The 13,077-nt window shown below is 42.3% G+C and overlaps 1 protein-coding gene across 1 annotated transcript in view; it reads right to left on the reverse strand.

The window, feature by feature from the left end:
* The window catches only part of LOC126336056 (glutamate receptor ionotropic, kainate glr-3-like), a 123,514-nt gene that overhangs the window by 22,404 nt on the left and 88,033 nt on the right, over positions 1–13,077 (reverse strand). Inside the window, exon 6 of the mRNA XM_049999536.1 lies at positions 12,393–12,580. Coding sequence (XP_049855493.1) covers positions 12,393–12,580 — 188 coding nt within the window. The remainder of the gene's footprint in view (positions 1–12,392; positions 12,581–13,077) is intronic.

A 13,077-nucleotide genomic window follows, 5' to 3' on the forward strand; every position in this document is an offset into this window, starting at 1 on the left:
AAAACTATCTTCTGAACGGCACGTTACACAGATTTTAAAAATTCTGTAATTCCCTCTACGGCAAAATTTCTTCGTCAGAAGTAAACATTAGGACATTTGAATTTAAATTATGTTTTCCCCTAGGTAAAAGAATATTTCACTTTAGAGACACCGTAACCACTACTATTTGTTTTTAATTCATGTTTTGGCGTTGTAACAGTTGAGATGACAGTGTGTTCTTTAGTTTGGACTCATGATTGCAAAGGGATATCTAAGGAAATTTAGAAAAGGACATACTAATGTACCAACAATGAAGTCAAATAATTAGCATTTACCATTTATTGAAAGCTGTAGAAGAAGCATATATTCAGTACAGATGGGCTGCATACATTTCAAGTCCATCGGAGGTGTAGTGCTAGAAGTGCTGAGAAAAGGAGACAGACGATATTCAGAATACTACAGGGCACAGATCGAAAGTCGGCAGTCACGATTTCGGTACATCTATCTACTATAAAATTTTGTCTCTCGCTCTTCAGAGTGCGTCACCGACCTACGTAAGGTGCACAGATCTTCTTCGAAAGCCTTCATGAGGGCGGATACTTAGCCACTTACGGTACAATTAATAATAATATGGTCAACTGTACAGCGCGTGTGTGGGCTGACTTTTGCTATTCCCGATTCACCTGAGAGGTGAAACACACGACATCTCCTCCCACAACATTTCGCTGTTTTACCTTTAGTAAGCTTTCTCAAACATAAGAGAATGTTTTGCTATGAAATCGTAGGAGAGGGATCTAGTACCCATGCACTCACGTTAGCCCTGGTACTATCTATCACGGGACACCTCTGCATGATCAACAACTGCTCCTCGTTTACGGTGTAAATTGCCTAAGGCGGCGCTAATCCGGTGGTCAGGCAGTGCAGATCGAGGGATGGAGCGGTTGCTCTTTCTGTGCTCGCCTTCCCGTATCAGCTAGCGCTTCTGTGGTCGTCTTTCAGTTTTTCCCACGCAAAATTTGAGGCTGTTGTAAGTCACGACAACCTATCCCATTTTCCGTATTAGCGTTTCCCTCCTAGCATTTATAAAATCAGATTAGCTACTATCTCAACATTTTTTGTCTTAAAGATGAAAAATTATTCCAGTAGCTCTGTCCTGGCATTCAGATGTGTCGCACTAATGTGTGGCAAGAATTTCTTCTGCATGAATCATGATAGCCATAACTCAGTGCAACATAAACGTATAAAGATACCATTGTTATTGTGTTTTTTATCAATAGTTTACCTGGCTCTTTATCAACCAGGAGTTGGCTAATGGCATTACTGAACTTAGTGACAGTGCATGGGGTACTGTAGTAACATTCCTTCAATTGGATAGAAGAGCAGAATGGATTCATCTTAAAATTTGTGCAAAGTTGAGTTATTACGTAAATACACATCTAAAGAGTGAGAAAGTCTATTTCCCATATGTCGTGTACATGTAACAATACACAATACTATTGGTCTTTCATTCTATGAAGAAGTATATGATAGGAAGATACTGTAATCTTTTGACTTAGTAGATCATAACCTGCGAAAAAATAGAGGTTCGTTAAAGAAATCAGCGACCTTTGGCGAAAAGTAAAAAAAAACTAGTACGATAGCACTCGAGCGGCAGGAACAACTAGAAATCGTGTTGTAACACTTATATCGATTGGAAGTAGGTTTATTTTAAGTAACTGTGCACCTGCAATTAGGAAGTGCGTACTCTTTGTTAGTTAAAGTCTTTGATTTGTGACAGAAACTTAAGAGTTTTGTTATATATATGTGAATAAAGCAAAATGATTTGCTAAAATAATGAACTTTTATAAAATGTGTGTGTTTATAAGAAAGGCAATATTAATTGGAAGCTGGCTCATCGTTAGGTTACTTGTATTGTAAAATTTAAAAAATGTGGTGAAGTTCCTCCGCAACGGAAGTGGCATGGCGCGATGTAGAAGGTAGTTTTTGTGGTCGAACTGGGTGGCTCCTTGGTGGGAACAGTACACAGTAAGTGACTAGCCCTAACCCGGTACACTTCGACGGTGCCAAGAGAAGCAATTGAAACCTACTTTTCAAGGGATTTTTGCCTCGGATGTGGAGCTGGCTGTTATGTGGTATTGTCGGCAAAAAGGAATGGCTCTAATATGGTGGAAATCGACGCCAAGGAGATATTTTATTGAGCATTCCTACATCAAGAGCCGTGATTACAGTAAGCTGCCATGTCGCTTGCCACCGAAAGTTCGCCACTGCTTCCCTAAATTCAGACATCCAGATATGAATATGGGAATGGACCAGTTAATTTCAGTGAGTGGTTTTAATAATAATTCAAATGCTATCCTTATCAGGAATCTATGCAGGGTCCTCTCTCAAGTGCTACTAAAATTCAGTGTCCTGGTTTAATGAACTATTATTACGTTCAAGCGTTCTAAAGTGGTTACCATTTGTTTGTCAAATGTGAGAGGAGTACCAAAAGTTAGAGCTAAAACAACAAAAGTGAAGTCATATAGGATTTTGCTAAAGTACTCTGAGTATAATGGAAACTATAGTTTTGCAAGAATACAGTGACAGATTGTGCCAATTTTATTGTCTAAAATATCTGCTTCCCTGGTGGTAAAAAGGAGACAAGTTTGTTTTAAAATTAGTTGTGTATTGATTCTTATCATGAATGACCCCTCTTTTTAGCTACTTTAGCTCAGTGTTGAATATTTTGCCTTGAAAAGTAGAATATAAGCTATTTCAAGAGAAGTTAAGCAGTAGTTTTGTTTTAATTAGTCTTTTCTACTGAAGCAATCGTAGAGGAGAACAAACCATATTCCCAGAATGAAATTTTCACTCTGCAGCGGAGTGTGCGCTGATATGAAACTTCCTGGCAGATTAAAACTGTGTGCCTGACCGAGACTCGAACTCGGGACCTTTGCCTCTCACGGACAAGTGCTCTACCAACTGAGCTACCGAAGCACGACTCCCGCCCGGTACTCACAGCTTTACTTCTGCCAGTATCCGTCTCCTACCTTCCAAACTTTACAGAAGCTCTCCTGCGAACCTTGCAGAACTAGCACTCCTGAAAGAAAGGATACTGCGGAGACATGGCTTAGCCACAGCCTGGGGGATGTTTCCAGAATGATATTTTCACTCTGCAGCGGAGTGTGCGCTGATGTGAAACTTCCTGGCCGATTAAAACTGTGTGTCTGACCGAGACTCGAACTCGGGACCTTTGCCTTTCGCGGACAAGTGCTCTACCAACTGAGCTACCGAATCACGACTCCCGCCCGGTACTCACAGCTTCACTTCTGCCAGTATCCGTCTCCTACCTTCCAAACTTTACAGAAGCTCTCCTGTGAACCTTGCAGAACTAGCACTCCTGAAAGAAAGGATACTGCGGAGACATGGCTTACCCACAGCCTGGGGGATGTTTCCCGAATGAGATTTTCACTCTGCAGCGGAGTGTGCGCTTATATGAAACTTCCTGGCAGATTAAAACTGTGTGCCTGACCGAGACTCGAACTCGGGACTTTTGCCTTTCGCGGGCAAGTGCTCTACCAACTGAGCTACCGAAGCACGACTCCCGACCGGTACTCACAGCTTTACTTCTGCCAGTATCCGTCTCCTACCTTCCAAACTTTACAGAAGCTCTCCTGCGAACCTTGCAGAACTAGCACTCCTGAAAGAAAGGATACTGCGGAGACATGGCTTAGCCACACCCTGGGGGATGTTTTCAGAATGAGATTTGCACTCTGCAGCGGAGTGTGCGCTGATATGAAACTTCCTGGCTGATTAAAACTGTGTGCCTGACTGAGACTCGAACTCGGGACTTTTGCCTTTCGCGGGCAAGTGCTCTACCAACTGAGCTACCGAAGCACGACTCCCGCTCGGTACTCACAGCTTGGAAGGTAGGAGACGGATTCTGCAGAAGTACAGCTGTGAGTAGCGGGCGTGAGTCGTGCTTCGGTAGCTCAGTTGGTAGAGCACTTGCCCGCGAAAGGCAAAGGTCCCGAGTTCGAGTCTCGGTCGGGCACACTGTTTTAACAAACCATATTGTTTTTTTGTTTTTTTTTTACATGTCAGTTTAGATAGAAGCCCCTATGTCCACATTTAGCTCTACACTTCCTGCAGTAACGTTCTAGTACTGTTTTAAGTAATGATTTTGAGTGTAGCCGTGATTAGTGTGAGATTAGTGCAAATTTGCTGTAGGTAATTACTGCAATGTGCGTTATTGATAAAGGCTGTTATACACAGCTCGGAATGGCATACGTCAGTTTATATCCTGTGCGGTATTCAAAGCGAAATATTAATGAAAGTAACTTTAATAACTATTATCTAATTTTCTTAAACATATGTTTCCAAATTAATGTGCTCAATTGGGTTGGCAACCGTTCATTTTTTTTTCATTCACATATGAATTTTACCACTTTCCTTAAATCCCAAGGTTAATGTCTGTTTATTTTTTCTGTTAATTTTACCATATTCAAATTATAGTCCGATACCTTTATCTATTAGACTCACGCATGGTCAAAATTCAGAATATTCTCAGAGGGTAACATTGGCTTGTTCCATGGCAGGCTGGTGCCATAGTGTCCGTATGTTACCTCAGTTTACAGTTAACCAGTAGGCTTTGTTGACGAATCCCGACGTACCATAGGTCAAAACAACGAAATTCCGGAAACGGTATCAAGAAATCTACCAGGATAGAGAGGTACTACGCCTGTCATCATCAAGTTACAACTGTCCACGAAAATCTTTGCCGTACTTGCAGGAAGGGTAAAGCCGTTTTAAGTGTAACCGAAACCCACGTCTGCCTTTCTATACCTGCGCAAATCTTCCTATAATTGTGTAGAAAATCTTCTCAAAAAGATTAACAAACAAACTAATTCTCAAATTAAGCGCTAGTGCTGTGCAAAATTAGGACTATTCTGAATCACGGAAAGACTCAATATTATTAGCTCGAGTCTGTCTACGAACTGAAGCTCACTGCTTCTATAAAAGTGTAGGGCTGCCCTGAATATAACCGGACTTTGGAAATAAAGGTGCAGCTGAACTTAAAAAGTTATTCCTGGTTCTGAACTGTTTTTTCACTTACCTTGTGTTTTTACAAACGTTTTGGCAGATTTCACGAAAGAGCGCTCAGTGTAAATAGCTGCAAAGCATTATTAAAAACTCCGACCGAAAATTCAATACCACAGACTGCCACGTGCGTACGTAGTAATATACTGAATGAGGAGGGGGAATTTTAACTGGTAAGAAAGTGCGTCTGACATAATTCAAAGAAAACTCTTTTTCAACAGTAATGCTTTAAAAATCAGCTGAATTTTGATGTTAGTACTTACATTATATGAGTTTAGGAACTAACTTTAAACAAGAGGAACCTCATCTTCCTAACAGAGAAATCCACGTGACAATCCTGCTGTCTGAGCGTCGTTACTACACTTTCACTAACACAAAACTATGATCAGCGCTAGCGTGCTTACATCAACCTCTCAACATTCCAGATAAGCTAACAAATAATCCTCCTTCGCTTCCTTCTCCATAATTGCATGAAAATCATTCATTCTCAATTTCGTCAATTTCATATCACACTTTTAATGAAAATATCCTTACCGGTTCTTCAAAATACGTCTGCTACTCAACACTGCTCAGCTTAGAATGAGTGTGACTTTGCTATACGCCACACACCGTCAGGTGGCTTGCGGAGTATGTATGTAGATGTAGATGTAGATGTAAAGGCGGTGTAGCACCGCAAGGATATTGTGGGAATAGCCGAAGATTATTCAGTTGTTTGGTTTTGCTCTGTGTGGGCTATCCACATCAATGGTTACGTAAAGAACGGAATTTACAGAGTGACCAAAAAAAATAAACACACCTGACTAAAGGAGCTGAAGACTCTTTTCCTCAGTCGCCAGAGTCATCGTCAGTGCAGGACATTAAGTCGAAAAAGGAAGAGAAGAGATCAAAAGTCAATCATAAAGGAATACAAGATGTTCCGCACACGCTTAGAACAGGTCGCGGAATGACTGACTGATACGGGTTTGTTAAACGTTTTGTCGGTAATACGTGTTAATGTTTTGATATACTCAGGTATACTAGGTGCTTAGTTTGCTGTTAACGATTATTTTTTTGTTGGTAGTATTTAAGTTATAATGACAGGACATAGCGTATTTTGAAGGTATGTGACGGAGATAGTGATTGTCTGCGTAAATCTTATTGAAAGAGGAAGGGAAGTAAACACAGATGATGTTCTGAGTATGGTTAACAATTTCTACTGTTTGGAATTGACAATGCTTTTTGTTGAGAAAGCTGTACGATTCAATGTGTTTAAATATTAGATAATATCAATTGTTTAGAGGCCAGACAGTACAAGCTGAATGTCGTGGGGAAGTGCTGCGGCCACGCAGTTCCAGAAAGTAGTTAGACTCTGAAGGTACTCAATGCTTTTTCTGAACATAGTGATAGTAAAATTTTATGAACAAGGGAACCCCAGGGGCATGACAGAGATAACGGGATGCTAATCGATGGTGAGTACGATACACGATCTCCCAGCTACTGTCTCTGGAACGACTGACATATATCTGCCTCAATCTATGTTTTATTTTCCAGTAAAGCCAGAGGTGTGTGTTTCAATCGACGAAACTAGCCTTCCTAAATAAAGCCTTGAAACCCGACCTTCTACATTCTATAGACAAATTCATAGCATCGTAAAAGGAACGAATAACTGCAGACCAAATTTTTTAGCATATACAACTGTATTAACGAGACATAATACTAGACAGTGCTGACCAAAACTGTCGCAGTTTCTAGTGCTGTGCTAATTCTGGTTGTGTTTTATGAAGCATAATTTTATTCTAACCGAAAATGTGTACAATTTCCAAAGCCACTTGTACATCAAATCCCAGTCTAATAGTTTACTTATAGAACTACGTACAGTTAAGAAAGATTTATAGTTTTGTATTACCTGCATTACGACTTAATTGCGGTGTCTGTGAGTGGAATGGGAAATATTGTGATTGCGTTAGTCTGCTGGTGTGTATCTACAGGAAAAGCAACCTTGTAAGAATGTGCATTGAATAAAATAAGCTTTTAGAATTAAGAGCGCAATCTAGGAACCATGTGCTTAGAGCTAGACACAATGTGAGAGGAACCAGGAACGTTGCAAATAATTGCATTTTCTGCATTTGTGTCAAGACTTCTTCAGGGACATCTCGAAACGTCGAAGGTGTATTTATTAAGTACTGAGGCAATTTAGCATTGTCCAATAGTATACATGGTGTAGCCAAAAACCTCGAAAGACTTTTTCTGGCGACAAAAGAGGCAGGGAGAGTTCAAGTGAGAAAGGACCACTGGTGATTCAGCAACAGACATGGTAGCTATTTCACCACACTGAATGATGTAGGTGCCTGAGCCACGACCATTGCAGAATGACCGACCACATGGTGACAAAGAGATATAATCTTAATGTTAATTGCACAAAGTGTCACAAGAAAGACTAAGTCGGACCCAAGAACGTTTTTCAGTGCAGTGACCACTGAGAATATGCCTGCTACCATTCCTGAAAGGCACACCTGGATTCCTTTCAGCTGCTGACTGGACAAGAAAAGTAGGGTGAATGACGTCACAGTAGCAAAGGACACAAGTCTGTCTTCCATAAATAGCACTTAAGTTGAGCTGGAGTTCTAATCTGTTTGCACCTGTACAGCCAGAGTGTGAACCCTGTGTCAGTAACTGTGTGCTGTAGACTTCGATCTTCTGTGAAGCAGTGTCCTGTTTGGAGGGACGTGAGATGCAGCACCGAGTATTGAGTGAAGACTGGTAGGGAGCTGTGGCTGTCACAATCTGACAGATCCCCTGGAGGCTTACGTAACAAGGGCTGAAAGCAAAACCATCATCTGTCATCATGGAGGGTGTGCTGCTGCTGCCACTCACTTCTGTTCTTGGAGTAGACTTCGGCACTGCCTATCGTATGAGGAGGCCAAGGAACGTCCGTGCTCGACTTCATACACTTGGAGCAGAGGTGATAGAGGCCTTCCATTTGTGCAGCATATAATGGGTTCATGGGAGCCAGGCTATCACCTCCTGGAAGCTGTGTGCAGCCGCTGTTGGCACTGGCGTGGTTGTACACTAATGCAGGTCACATTTATTACCTCGTGTCATTGTTGGAGATAAGATGACACACCACCTGACTGTTGTCATGTGCCGACCGACTCATTCTATGGAGGAACATTAACACCAAGACTGCAGCTACTGTTGCTGGCTGCCAGAAAGTCCATATGTCAACTGTCGTATTTTGTGGACTATAAATATTGGAAGTTTTCATAAGGTTTTAACAATGCCTTCGTTTGTTAAACGGGCACCAGCAGTTTGTGCTGTCATGATCCACGTCCTTGGGTGGTCAACTGGCGAATTCGACCTGTTCTCCGTACACCACCCTCTGTAGTGTGCTATTCAAAGGGCGCTACAGTACAATATAAAGAAAATGACGATTTAATTTCCAACCATACAGCATGTGATTAAAATGTGAAAACAAGTAGGCATAATTTGACACAACACAAAATAGCATAGAAATAACGCACACCACAGATAAATGTTCTTTGTTGAGGGTATTCGAGGAATCAGAAATATTTGTAGAAACCTGCTAAGAGCGCTGGATGACCATATGAAGAAAACTAATCATAATTTGGCACAAATTGATGTAGTATTGATATTATAGATACTGGAGATAAAGAAACCTTTTTTAATGTAATGCAGGAATTACAAATGTTGGTTGAAAGGGAAGGAACCGTGCTACACGTATTAAATGAACGAAATGAATTTGAACCTAGAACACAATAGGGGAGGAAAATGTAACATTGCTACTAAACCACTGTAACATTTACTACCTCACATTTAATTCAAAAGAAGTCATTATTTGTAGGCTACCTTTATCAGATGTCCGATTAATGTTATGTACCAGAATGTTATGCATCAAAATGTCCTGTTTTATACCCTACTGCAATTGTAAATTATACGAGGATTCAGTAATCTAAAATTAATTTACATAGATTTTTATTGTTGTTCGCTGAAATATTATAGATGCAGTCTCAATGGAAAATCTTGACTACCTGCCGTTTTATCCTTACAGAAGCATTTTAAAAATTAATTTTTAACTGTGTGTCATTGCACGTATATTATGAAAGATACTTTTGAAGACGTATTGTATTAAAATGTAATTTAAAAGAAAGTACAACACAATAAAATTTGTCTAATGTAAGACTGGCGTGTCTATATTTAACATCGGAATAGCAGCGATTCAAATTTACGCCTGTATTTTCTAAGACCATAGAAATGATAGAAATGAAAGAGTCGTAATTTGATAACAGTATACAACTAAAATAATGTGGCTTCTGATGAGTTAATTCAACATTATATATATATACATATACCCGTGTGTGTGTATGTCTGTCAGATATGCACTCATCAATAAATATTCTATATCATCTGTAAATGCATTTGCCAAGAGGCGTTAAAAACACTGTTACTGAGCCAAATTAATCTCTGACATCAGAAATGTAATCAGCCAACTACATTGATCATAGTTTACCATAACGTAAATTCAATACGTTCTTTTACGTCAAATTACGATTCAGTATCTAGCGACGATCTTGTTACATTGAACAAAACCGGTCAGCAAAAAGTGTACAATGCGACGTGTGTCGTACAATCTTAATTTTAACGGTTGGTGTGTCCCCTACAAGGAATCAACAGTTTAGAAAAATACACTCCTGGAAATGGAAAAAAGAACACATGGACACCTGTGTGTCAGACCCACCATACTTGCTCCGGACACTGCGAGATGGCTGTACAAGCACTGATCACACGCACGGCACAGCAGACACACCAGGAACCGTGGTATTGGCCGTCGAATGGCGCTAGTTGCGCAGCATTTGTGCACCGCCGCCGTCAGTGTCAGCCAGTTTGCCGTGGCATACGGAGCTCCATCGCAGTCTTTAACACTGGTAGCATGCCGCGACAGCGTGGACGTGAACCGTATGTGCAGTTGACGGACTTTGAGCGAGGGCGTATAGTGGGCATGCGGGAGGCCGGGTGGACGTACCGCCAAATTGCTCAACACGTGGGGCGTGAGTTCTCCACAGTACATCGATGTTGTCGCCAGTGGTCGGCGGAAGGTGCACGTGCCCGTCGACATGGGACCGGACCGCAGCGACGCACGGATGCACGCCAAGACCGTAGGATCCTACGCAGTGCCGTAGGGGTCCGCACCACCACTTCCCAGCAAATTAGGGACACTGTTGCTCCTGGGGTATCGGCGAGGACCATTCGCAACCGTCTCCATGAAGCTGGGCTACGGTCCCGCACACCGTTAGGCCGTCTTCCGCTCACGCCCCAACATCGTGCAGCCCGCCTCCAGTGGTGTCGCGACAGGCGTGAATGGAGGGACGAATGGAGACGTGTCGTCTTCTGCGATGAGAGTCTCTTCTGCCTTGGTGCCAATGATGGTCGTATGCATGTTTGGCGCCGTGCAGGTGAGGCACACAGTGCCAACACCCGGCATCATGGTGTGGGGAGCGATCTCCTACACTGGCCGTACACCTCTGGTGATCGTCGAGGGGACACTGAATAGTGCACGGTACATCCAAACCGTCATCGAACCCATCGTTCTACCATTCCTAGACCGGCAAGCGAACTTGCTGTTCCAACAGGACAATGCACGTCCGCATGTATCCCGTGCCACCCAACGTGCTCTAGAAGGTGTAAGTCAACTACCCTGGCCATCAAGACCTCCGGATCTGTCCCCCATTGAGCATGTTTGGGACTGGATGAGGCGTCGTCTCACGCGGTCTGCACGTCCAGCACGAACGCTGGTCCAACTGAGGCGCCAGGTGGAAATGGCATCGCAAGCCGTTCCACAGGACTACATCCAGCATCTGTACGATCGTCTCCATGGGAGAATAGCAGCCTGCATTGCTGCGAAAGGTGGATATACACTGTACTAGTGCCGACATTGTGCATGCTCTGTTGCCTGTGTCTATGTGCCTGTGGTTCTGTCAGTGTGATCATGTGATGTATCTGACCCCAGGAATGTGTCAATAAAGTTTCCCCTTCCTGGGACAATGAATTCACGGTGTTCTTATTTCAATTTCCAGGAGTGTAATTTTTAAAAAAAATGTTATTGCATCATTCTTGGCTGTTGTTTCGTAGAGTTCTCGAGGGTACCTTTGTTCTGTCTTTGGAGCTACAAAAATGCGTGATTTTTTCACGAGACACGTTCCGCTTTATTGAGGTAAAGCATCATCAGTGGTCTGTAATTAAGTTATTTACATTTTTATTTGCTTTTAGATCGAAAAACAGTTCATTAAGAATAGGTTGATCTGTACTTATGGTAATTTTTAGGCTGATTTTCGCTTACATCGAGAAATTCCGTCCGCTAGCACTTCGTTGCTGTTATGTGTTAGACACTGACAATATTGATCTAATTCTTAGATGTTCTGCAGGACTATGCATTTCTTATATTTTTCACAACACATTCTTAAGCACACCACTGGATGCTGCTTGTTTTTGTACTCCAAGTATGTGTTGTTGTTGTTAGTTTTTTCTAGACTTGCCAACATAACCTTTCCACTACTTTGTCTTTGACCTACAACAGTGTTTTTCATTAAAGTATTGTATGGGTGTAATTCTATTTAATTATGTTTCTGTGTATTTATGTACTGTGTAAGAGTAGAGATGGAATAACGATGGTTTTCTTGGGGGGGATGGTGGAGGGGGGGGGGGGGGAAACCATGGTAAGTGGACGTAGTAATATAGCAGTGTGAAGGAGTCACATAGTAATTCATAGTGATGCAGAACATCTAAAAGCTGGACCAGAATTATCAGTTTCCCACACAGAAAAGCAACGATGTGCTAGCAGACGGTATTTCCCGATGTAAGCGAGATATCAGCCGAAACATGACAGTAACCTTCTCTTAACGAACTGTTTTTCGATCTAAGAGAAAATCAAAATGTAAATAACTTAATTGCAGACCATTTATGATGCTTTTCCTCAAAAAAGCGAAACGCGCCTGGTGAAAAAATCACGCATTTTTGTAGTTGCAACGACAGAACAAAAATACTCTCAAGGATTATAAAGCAACTACGGACACTAAGGCCACACTAATGAAGAATTTAATGTCGAATTTCGTAGAGATCTCTGACTCTACAGAATGTACCAATTTTCGTTATTGATACTGATTTTGTTGTAGGTCTGGTATACACAGAAACACTACTGTTGCTGATTACTGTTGGAGAGAGCCATATAATTGGGATTTAAATGAGTATCTAAACCCGTATCTGAATTTACTGTGGTTCGTGTCTGTCCGACTTCGTGTTACATACCCGCCAACGCACTCCTCGTATTTCCAGATCCGTACCTGCCCCTCCCAGGCGAGCAGCAGGCCGGACTCGATCAGCCGGTCGATGAGCCCGTCGAGCTGCTCCAGGTGGGGCCAGCGCTTGGGCACCGCGATCACCACCCACTCCCAGTAGATGTCCTCTCGCATCGGGCGCAGCCACTTGCTCGCCGCCTCCTCGTCGATGTACTCGCCGATGGCGAAGTAGCCTGAGAAACAGACCCAACAGTACGCTATCGAATTACTATGCGATACTGTATGGTGCAAAAATTACCTCATCTGTGCATATTGCCATCAAAGCTGTCAGTGTATTAATTACGCCTACGATACAAATGCAGTGATTGGGCAGTACCTGAGAATTTGGCATTCCATAGGATTAATCATCATCGGAATCAGCATGGGTTTCGAAAAAGACGGTCGTGTGAAACCCAGCTCGCGCTATTCGTCCACGACACTCAGAGGGCCATAGACACGGGTTCACAGGTACATGCCGTGTTTCTTGACTTCCGCAAGGCGTTCTATACAGTTCCCCACGGTCGTCTAATGAACAAAGTAAGAGCATATGGACTATCAGACCAATTGTGTGATTGGATTGAAGAGTTCCTAGATAACAGATCGCAGCATGTCATTCACAACGGACAGAAGTCTTTCGAAGTAAGAGTGATTTCAGGTGTACCACAGGGGAGTGTCGTAGGACCGTTGCTAT

Source organism: Schistocerca gregaria, chromosome 2, assembly GCF_023897955.1.
Source record: "Schistocerca gregaria isolate iqSchGreg1 chromosome 2, iqSchGreg1.2, whole genome shotgun sequence".
Lineage (NCBI taxonomy): Eukaryota > Metazoa > Arthropoda > Insecta > Orthoptera > Acrididae > Schistocerca > Schistocerca gregaria.